The following is an 8,740-nucleotide window of genomic DNA, read 5'->3' as shown; positions in this document are numbered from 1 at the left end:
CACTCCTGAGAGGAAAAGATGTTTGTGGTTTGAATCTTCACAGCTGGAATGTAAGTACCTGTTATTTACTTTGTGGCCACTTGAGGGCAGCAGAAGAAAAAGTCAATGTGATGCTGCTGATGTCAGATGCTTTAATTAACAGGTCTTATCAATACTTTAAGATCCATTGTGAAAGGTGTTGTTTGAACCATTCCTGCATGACAAATAACATGTTAGATACTCTGTACTTGTCATATGGTATTATGATGTTATCATATATATCATGAAAATTAAATAAACAACAACAAGACAACAAGTTCACATTTTACATTACAGGTTTTATGTTATTGGAAGGTCTTGTGCTGCACAAGTTTTGACTCCTGGAGTGCTATATAAGGACAAAGATTGCTAATTCAAAGTCTTCTATGAACTCAGTCTCTGAATCATTATAAAATAGGTAGCAACAAGACAATATGAGTGAAGGTTATATGAGTAACAACTAGTTTAACTGTCTAACTAAGAAGCTGGCAGCTTCATTAGCTGAGAACCTGACAGATCTTAGAGCTTCTTCACAACATCATCATCTTTTCTGTGATGAAGAAAGCACTCTCAGCGCCCGATCTGTTCGTGGTCCTCTTCGAGACCCCCTCATCAGTCTCCACCAATCCATGAGTCCATGAACTTTCACGACAGCGAAGTCAACCTCAGTGGGTTCCTGATCGTCTGACCTTTTTTCCACATCATTTTCAGATTTTGGTCTCCTTGTCCTCTTTCCGTGTCCAAAGTTTACATCAAACACCATCTTTTTAGTTTTCCTCAGTAATGCAAAAAAAAAGTTAATAATTCTAGAAAACTGAAGTATTATAAGAGTCAAGAAGAAAAGCACCTCAACATTGTATTTCCCTGTTGTCTTTAAGTTATTGTTATTCATTTATATTCCACCACTTCAGAAAATAGAACTGCGTTAAATATATAGTCAGCAAGAAACTCCTATCATAACGACAAGAAACTTGCCTTCAGGCAAAGGTTTCCCTGGCTCTAAACATAGACACGCCCACATGTCGTTTTTCGCGCGAAAAGCGGGACTAGACCATTTTGAGTAATGGGGGAAAGTAGAAATACTACTACTTCAAAACATAGATAAACCTTTTTACCAAAACCTACAAATGAGTGAGACCGTTGTGTTTTGTTATAAAGACCGTGAGTGGAGTCTTAAAGTTTAAGCAGTTGGACTTAACTATAAATTAAGCAAAAGATCGGCAAATACAAAACGCCCATGTTTGCATTCGCCGGGCTTTTCTAGCGGTTAGTTTTTAAATACACCTCTATCGCCGAGTCTCATGTAACAAGATACAGGTTATTGTTATGCCACAGTCTGGTTATAAACAGAGTAAAATGACCCTCACGTCAAAGGTAAGTCGTAGAGCAAATCTCGTGTAAGCGTGGCTTTCTTTTGCCTGTTTGATTTTAGGGTAAAGAAAAGTCCTGCCGAGTCACTAAACGAGATCCAAAGCCGCTAACATTGGTGGCATGGTCGGCCTGAATCACTAAAGTTACGATTCGTTTTCTGAATTATATACAGGCTAGTTCACAAAGGTTTCTTTTGTACATGTCATCTGGCAAACCAGCGACTTGATACGTACTCAGCTTCGGATTAGTGTTCAGGTACATTCTGAGTTTAAGGTTGTGGTAAAAATGAGCTGATGCTGGGTTTAGTTTTGTTTTTATGGGGGGGCTTCATAGGTGGGTTCCGGTTTGTTTTTCTGCGAGGTCAAAGGTCAGCTTTACTGAAGCTGAAAGAGGTGGTTTAGCCAAACAACTGGGACATCAGCTGCTTTCCTGAGACAACGTTTTACACAGCTCATTAGATGACAGATTCATTTACAGCACGTAAAATCTGAACCTCTTCCCTACACAAATGCCTGTAAACAGACTTTACATTTGATAAGCTGCCTATAAAATTGATCTTGAAGCAGTGATGCTACTATAACATCTGGTTTAAGCTGGCGGATTCTTTTATATTTACTTTATCAGTAATGGTGGAGAGATGTTTTTTCTATTGTAAAGCCCACTTCTCCATTTAAAATTTGGAAATCATAAATATCATATGTAATTTAAAAATACTGATTCCTTTTTTTTGCACAATCAGTGCTTTGGTGTCTTCTCTCTATTTGACCTACACTGGCAAAATGTAGGCACCCAAAGTATGTGAAAAGTAGGGTGTTAAAGAGTCATTCACCTTGCCTAGAGCCAGCTTACTCTGATTGGCTACCCCTCACAAACAGAAGGTGGGTGGTACTTCTACGCTCAGCCACAGATGTGTGCCAGAAACTATCACCGATTTTTCCTTTTTGACATTATACAGAGTCAAGTGTGAAGAAAAAAATATTTGTGATAGGCTTGTATTGAATTATTTTAAATTTTTTACCATGTTAAATATGAGCATCTAGAATACAATAGAATTGAATAGCCCTTTATTGTCATTGTACATGGAGGAGTGCATGTGCAGGAGGAGTAGGATATAAATCGTAAGACGACAGGAATAAATGGCAAATAGAAGAAATGTGTACAATCAAGAGGAAGACAAAACAAAAGAATAGCACAACAGGTCACCGTTAGATCTCTCAGAAGAAAAGAAAAACATCATATGAAGAAAAGGCATATTAATATCAATATTATTATTATTAGCCACAGAAAATTAAGGGACTGGAGAATCAAACCGCAATGCACTGTGTGGAGGACCACACATAGGAGTCTGTCAGGATTGACGTGCTTTTGGAGTCAGCCTCAAGTGGCAATGAAAGGAACTGACATGTGCATTTTGGCCTCATTTCACAGCTCTGGAAGTTGCCTCTTGTTTTCACCACACCTTTCACATAGTGGAGAAGCTTGTCCACTAATAGCGAAGTAGCTCCCTCTGGTGAAAAATGTTGACTGCAACTTGTTTAATATGGTGCTTTACATATCTGCCAACAGGCTCCATGCTTCAAATCCAAGTATATAACTGCCGAGCTGGCTCATCTGTTCACCCAGTCAGACAGTGAGGAGGACTTTGAAGGTTTCAGTGAGGATGAAGAAGAAGAGGATAGAGGACGCTTTAACAAGCAACTAAGGACCAAAGTATGAAACTGCTAACGCTGTGTTGTTTCACAAAAATGTTACAGCCACAGCAGAAGCCTGCATGCTTTCTTTTTCTCTGGTTTTCTGCAGGTGGTGGATTCAGAAGAGGACAGTGACATAGACACAGGCTTCCACTCCGATGAGGAGGAGGCCCCACCAGCAAAGAGAAGGAGTCTTTTAGTAGCTCTGAGGTAGGTGCATGTGTAAAACTGGTTTAAGTAAGTTTTGGGTTGTTTTTTAGTTGTTGTTTTTAAGTAACTTGATTAGAGTGAAACTGGGCTCCTTGTCACTGTCCCTAAATCTGTGATTGCTGAATAGAGACTTTTTTTGAAAACTTTCTCCTCAGGTTTCCTGTCAAAAGAGTGTCTTCACCCAAGAAGGAGACACAAGAGAAAAATGTTAAAAAGCCAGTCAAAGGAAAATCTCCCTCACAAATATCCAGAGGAAGGCAGAAGGTGAAGCAGAAACAGGATGAAGAAAAGGAGGAGGAGGAGGATGAAGACAAAGAGGAGGAGGAACTCTCTCATAGCCTAAAGAAACGAGACAAGAACATCCAAGAAAACAAGGCCATGGTATTGAACCCTTCCTGCCCTTTCATATTCTGACATCTCAACACATTTACAATAATACAACAGCTTTTTCTTTGTCAGTAGTTCTTAACTTGATTATGTGGTGGTGTTTTTTTGTTTGCTTGTTTTGTTTTGTTTTTTGTTAGCTGGCCAAGTTGTTTGCTGATCTGAGTACAACGATGGCTGACCTGACAGCACCAACCACTCCTCAGGTGAGTATATGTGGCAGTTTCATGTGATGGGAACATAAATAGACAAAAAAAAAATAAAAATAGTGAAGCCATCTGGAAGCCCATCGAATGTTGTATTGAGGTCAAGACTTCCTGACAGTGTCCTTATGCAATAATGACATTATACTGGTCATTGTTACAAATATAGATACATTTTAAAAAGCTAATAGCTAATATTACAAGGCTGACTTGCAGTCTGATGATAACCAGCAGCTGTAAAACTGTGTTTCAGTAAATAAAATCTCTCACTCGCTGTTTACGTGGAGCTTTTTACCCTCAGCCATAAAAGGCTGATTGGGAATTGCTGTCACCCTGCTGGGCGGCGTAGAAACCTGCTTATTTTGAATGGATACCATAGATGTGTGTAGTAGGAGGCTGAGGGGTAGCACTGGCAGCCACCAGTAATTTTTCTTTTTTAACCTATACTACATGCAACCAAAGCACTGTCAAATTTAATGGGTCCATACTACTCAGACTACAATCAAAAAGCAGAAAATGTCCAGCATCAGTTGGTTAAAATTCTACACATTCTTATAAAGATATAGTCTCATAGAAATAGATGGAAGTATCGGAAGAGTTTATATTTGGTGCATTCAAACTAGGTAGAAATAAGACTATACTTGCTAAGTATATGTCTGTACCGAAGTATGAACCGTTCTTGTAAGTAGGCTTTAAAACACACACACATAATACTAAACAAGAAAACAAATGCAAAACTGGACACTGGTGTGTATGTTTGAGTAAGAGGCATGAACCTCTTAAAAATGTAAAAATATTTTTATAGGTGTTTTGTTTTGTTTTTTCATGCTTTTGTGTTTATTTTGTTTATTTATTTTACAGACTCTACTGTGTTTTTACTGACAAACATTGTTTTTGCTCTATTTCCGCAGAAGAAGAAACGGCTGTCAGAGAGGGCAACGCCAAAGAAACGCAAGTCTGAAACGGACGTGGTGTCAGAAAGGAGGAACCCGTCGCGTAAGGCTCGTCCTCCCGAGAACTTTGCAGTGGAGGAAAAGAGCGAGCCAGTTCATGTCCGAAGCCCCCGTACTGTAGACATCAAGAGACTGGTGGAGGTACAACACCCAGCACACTGTCTGCTGACATATAGCAACACAAACGCATGGATGAACTCAACAGGAAACAAAGGGCTTTTTGATCAAGCAGGTTATTGAAAATTTCCTTGTCTTTAATCTGGACTTGGTACAAGTTATAGTTAGTGTGATAGCACAGACGTGCATATCATAGTAAATTGTTATAATGACACTCTGTTGGATGTTTAGTTTTGAGAGCTCTGTAGTGGAGTACTGTGTGCACATTTTCCCCCAAACCAATTACTCCTAAAACATCTGCTATGGATTTGATGTATAAAACTGATATTTAGTCAGTAAGGATGAATACAATTTGTTTGTGGCATTTCACTTTTATGTAACCTGGCAGGTGGACGAGGACCATGTTGGTGAGAAACACAAAAAGAGAAGGAGCCAGTCTTCCAAGAGGAGTCAATATTGCGTGAAGTCGGTCGACGAGATCACCAAAGAAGACCTGGACAACATAGCGTACCGCAGCAAAGACAAGATCTGGGACAAGGAGAATGTGAGTCTCATCAGGCCGTCCTCAGATTTGGGCTAACGGTAGTCTGCAGCAGTGTGTTGTATTCTCAGGTTTCCTGAGTTGGAGCAATTTTTTTTCACACTGTATGTGTGTGTGTGTCTGTGTGTGTGTTCTCTCCCAGGGAAGCTCATGTCACCAGTGCAGACAGAAGACTCTGGACACTAAGACAGTGTGTCGCAGTGGTTTCTGTGTGGGGGCCAAAGGTCAGTTCTGTGGACCGTGCCTCAAGAACCGCTATGGAGAGGACGTATGCACCGTGCTGCTAGACCCGGTTAGTCCTAATCCACATGTTTCTCACTGTGGGTTTAGTCTACCCCAGGCAATCGTGGTTTCTTTTGTCTTTCGAATAAGTAATAATCTTTTGGTTGTTGTGATTACATTCTTAAATTTTCTTTTTAAAATGTATTTTTACAAAAAGTCGCTGCATAGCGATGTGATGCTCGAGGAAGTCTTACATAGTGGACAATGTTCTGAATCTCTTTAAAATCCTCTGTCATCAGGAATTAAATAAAACTAAACTTAGAAGTGAACAGCAGTTGGTACATGCATAGCTCAATGTACAAGGCAGAGAGCGCCCCCTGCTGAAACTTTCATGTAATTACTGGAAAGTCTGAGCACAAAAGGTACAGAATGTTGTAAATTCGACTAAAATATATTAAGGAAAAAATGCTGCTTTGCACATGTATAGGCTTTTTTTTTTTAACATCAAGTTTTCTTTTAGCTGATGATCATTGCTGATCATCAGCAATGGGAGGGAATGGAGATGAGGAATATCTGTGTTAGCGCATAGTGTCCAGCCTGAGATGTTTCTATGGCAGCTGTGCTTCATATTGATCTTGGTTCTTACACTAAGGAGCTCACATGTGGCTCAGATCTGAGTGAGAGCTGTGATTTAAGTTGAGGAGGAGTTCAGTGTGACTGGGGGCAAACCGAGGAAGCTTCAACAAACAAAAATCTAACAAAGAGATGAAAGGTTATAGATTTTTCACCAACAATTTGTTACTTATTCTCTATTACTGAGATCAAAGCAGAGACCATTTATATGAATTATTTAATCATTTCCAGTAGAGTGTGCTGAAGCACAGAGCCTGAAGAACAGACAATTAGTGACCAACTGAACAACCAGAGTTGGGATCTTTTCTTTGTAGACGTGGTCGTGTCCCATCTGCAGAGGGATGTGCAACTGCAGCCTGTGTCGTAAGAAAGAGGGCCGCTGTGCCACCGGTATTCTGGTCGGTTTGGCTCGCTACAACGGCCACGACAACGTGCACGAGTATTTGGAGAGGTGAGTCTGTGGTTTGGGATTTTTTTGTTTTGAATATCACAAACTGGATTTCCCAAGAAACTGATATGATGTAAAATTATTTTTCTAAATTTATTGACGATCAAGGGCACGAATTACTAAACAGCAAAAGTAAATGGCGTGTGAGCGCAATCCCCAAATAGCGCTCATAGGTGTGGTTAGTTTTACAACTGATTTACAAAAGTTACACTGTTTTATTAAGTACAGGTGGAGTCGGTTCATTTTGTTGTCAACCACAGAATAATGTCTTTTTTTTTAATGTCTTTAAATAAAATGCATGTTGCAAATATTATTATCAGTTTGGATACTTGATGTTGGTATTTTATATTATAAAAGCAAACATTTCCTAAAATACCTCATTTTGATGCTTACTAATTGAGTCTGAATGTGAGCGATTACTGAAACAATTACAATGATTAGCCGACACATGAGCTGGATAGATCGTAAATATAAGTGTCGGGTCTTGTTTGCTTTGTATTTGTTGTCTCATTGATTTTTGGGTGTCTTTGGTTGAAGGCCAGTATGCAGGCAGTGATCGATTCGGTCTTGAGCTCTGAGCACCGTATGTTCAGACTGAAATTGTTGACGGATCAGTGATGATCATAACCACTGGTTGCAGCCTTTATTCAGCCAGCAGCTAAAACCTAGAGCTGTCATGTCTGATTGTGGTTTTTTTTTTTTTCTTTCTCCAATGCAGTATTCGAAAAGAGCTGCAGTGAAAACAAGAGACCCGATCAGAGGAGAGAACTTGCAAAAACAGATGATATCCAGGGGAGGAGGATCTGATGCTGCACAGTACATGTACTGTAGAAATCATTTTAAATGCACATTTTTAGGTTTAGAGCAAACTTTACTAGACATACTAAATCTAAAGTTTGTTGTTGTTGGTTCTTTTGAGCTGAAGCACCTATGCTGTTCTATGTTTTATATATGCTGATTTTTTTATTTTTTTTTAAGACTGCATAAGATGCAGGGATGCTTTTTCTTTGTTTTAAAGCCAGTACTCACTTTTTACTTGGAGGTTTGTTTTCTTTTGGGTCGTTTTTAATCGTGGTGTTGCTTGGACAGCTGTAATGTTTTAATTTTTGTGATTCGGGTACAAACAGAGCCTTTAACACAAACTACTGTTTTAAAACTGAGTTACTTTGCAGCTTTCCTGTCAGTCTGCTGTTTATCCTAATAAAGGACATTACTATCTGAACAGTTTGTTGTTTTTTATGCAGTACTATAATAATCATAATAATCATAAAAATAATAATAATAATAATAATCATCTAAGTGTTAGAACAGTTCAACCCTTTTTTGGAATTTGTTTGTTTGACATAAAGTTGTGAATAATTAATTTCTGAACCAAGGCTCAGCTTCAGTTTGACGAGGTTTGCTGTATTTAGACTCTTTGTATTTGTAAAAAAAAATTAAAAATGTAGGGCATCCTCAGGTTCTGGTCATGAATTTATGTCACACCAAAACAAATGTCTAATCAGCCAATCACGTCGACTGAAACTCAAAGCGTTTAGACACGTAGACATGGAGGAGAGGACATGCTTGAATTCAAACTGAACATTAAAGGAAAAAGTGACTTTTGTTGGTGTCCAGTTAGTTTTGGACCCTTTCTGAACTGTGTGGATGCAAGTGAAGTGAGTACCTTCTAACTGACCCATAAAGATCCTCGTGGTTCAAACAGTATTTTGATTGGAGTTAAGATTAGTTGAGTTAAAACTTTTCATCAAGTGCACCGAGAGAAATTTGACCGTGATTTCCCACAGAGTAACACCATGTCAGTATTTACTGCAGTCGAGCTCAAAGCTGTTGGCTTTCATCTTCAGATGGTGAATTTAAGTGTATGGGAATTAAAGAGCATTCTGATCGGTACATTAATTTCAGGCTTATTTTTCATTGGTGGATTTGTCTTCAGCAGGCAGCTGGTT

The 8,740-nt window shown here is 39.0% G+C and overlaps 1 protein-coding gene across 1 annotated transcript; it reads left to right on the top strand.

Moving 5' to 3' along the window:
• Positions 1-1,084: 1,084 nt before the first annotated feature.
• cdca7b (cell division cycle associated 7b) lies at positions 1,085-8,008 on the top strand. The gene is made up of 10 exons (XM_005753215.1): positions 1,085-1,392; positions 2,956-3,099; positions 3,190-3,290; positions 3,446-3,671; positions 3,815-3,880; positions 4,789-4,971; positions 5,336-5,491; positions 5,631-5,780; positions 6,658-6,794; positions 7,510-8,008. The coding sequence occupies exons 1-10, from the start codon at positions 1,345-1,347 to the stop codon at positions 7,529-7,531; spliced, it is 1,233 nt and encodes a 410-aa protein (XP_005753272.1). The 5' UTR covers positions 1,085-1,344; the 3' UTR covers positions 7,532-8,008.
• Positions 8,009-8,740: the final 732 nt, after the last annotated feature.

Source organism: Pundamilia nyererei, unplaced genomic scaffold, assembly GCF_000239375.1.
Source record: "Pundamilia nyererei isolate P.nyererei 1_Seehausen unplaced genomic scaffold, PunNye1.0 scaffold00413, whole genome shotgun sequence".
Taxonomy (NCBI): Eukaryota; Metazoa; Chordata; class Actinopteri; order Cichliformes; family Cichlidae; genus Pundamilia; species Pundamilia nyererei.
The sequence above is the reverse complement of the archived record's forward strand: the minus strand, read 5'-3'. Positions and strand labels throughout refer to the sequence as shown.

Excerpts from the sequence above, each read along its gene's own strand:
- cdca7b (XM_005753215.1), top strand. The coding sequence starts at position 1,345 with ATGCCACAGTCTGGTTATAAACAGAGTAAAATGACCCTCACGTCAAAG. Across the intron at positions 5,492-5,630 it reads AGATCTGGGACAAGGAGAAT|GGAAGCTCATGTCACCAGTG; the intron begins GTGAGTCTCATC and ends GTTCTCTCCCAG. Across the intron at positions 5,781-6,657 it reads GCACCGTGCTGCTAGACCCG|ACGTGGTCGTGTCCCATCTG; the intron begins GTTAGTCCTAAT and ends TTTTCTTTGTAG.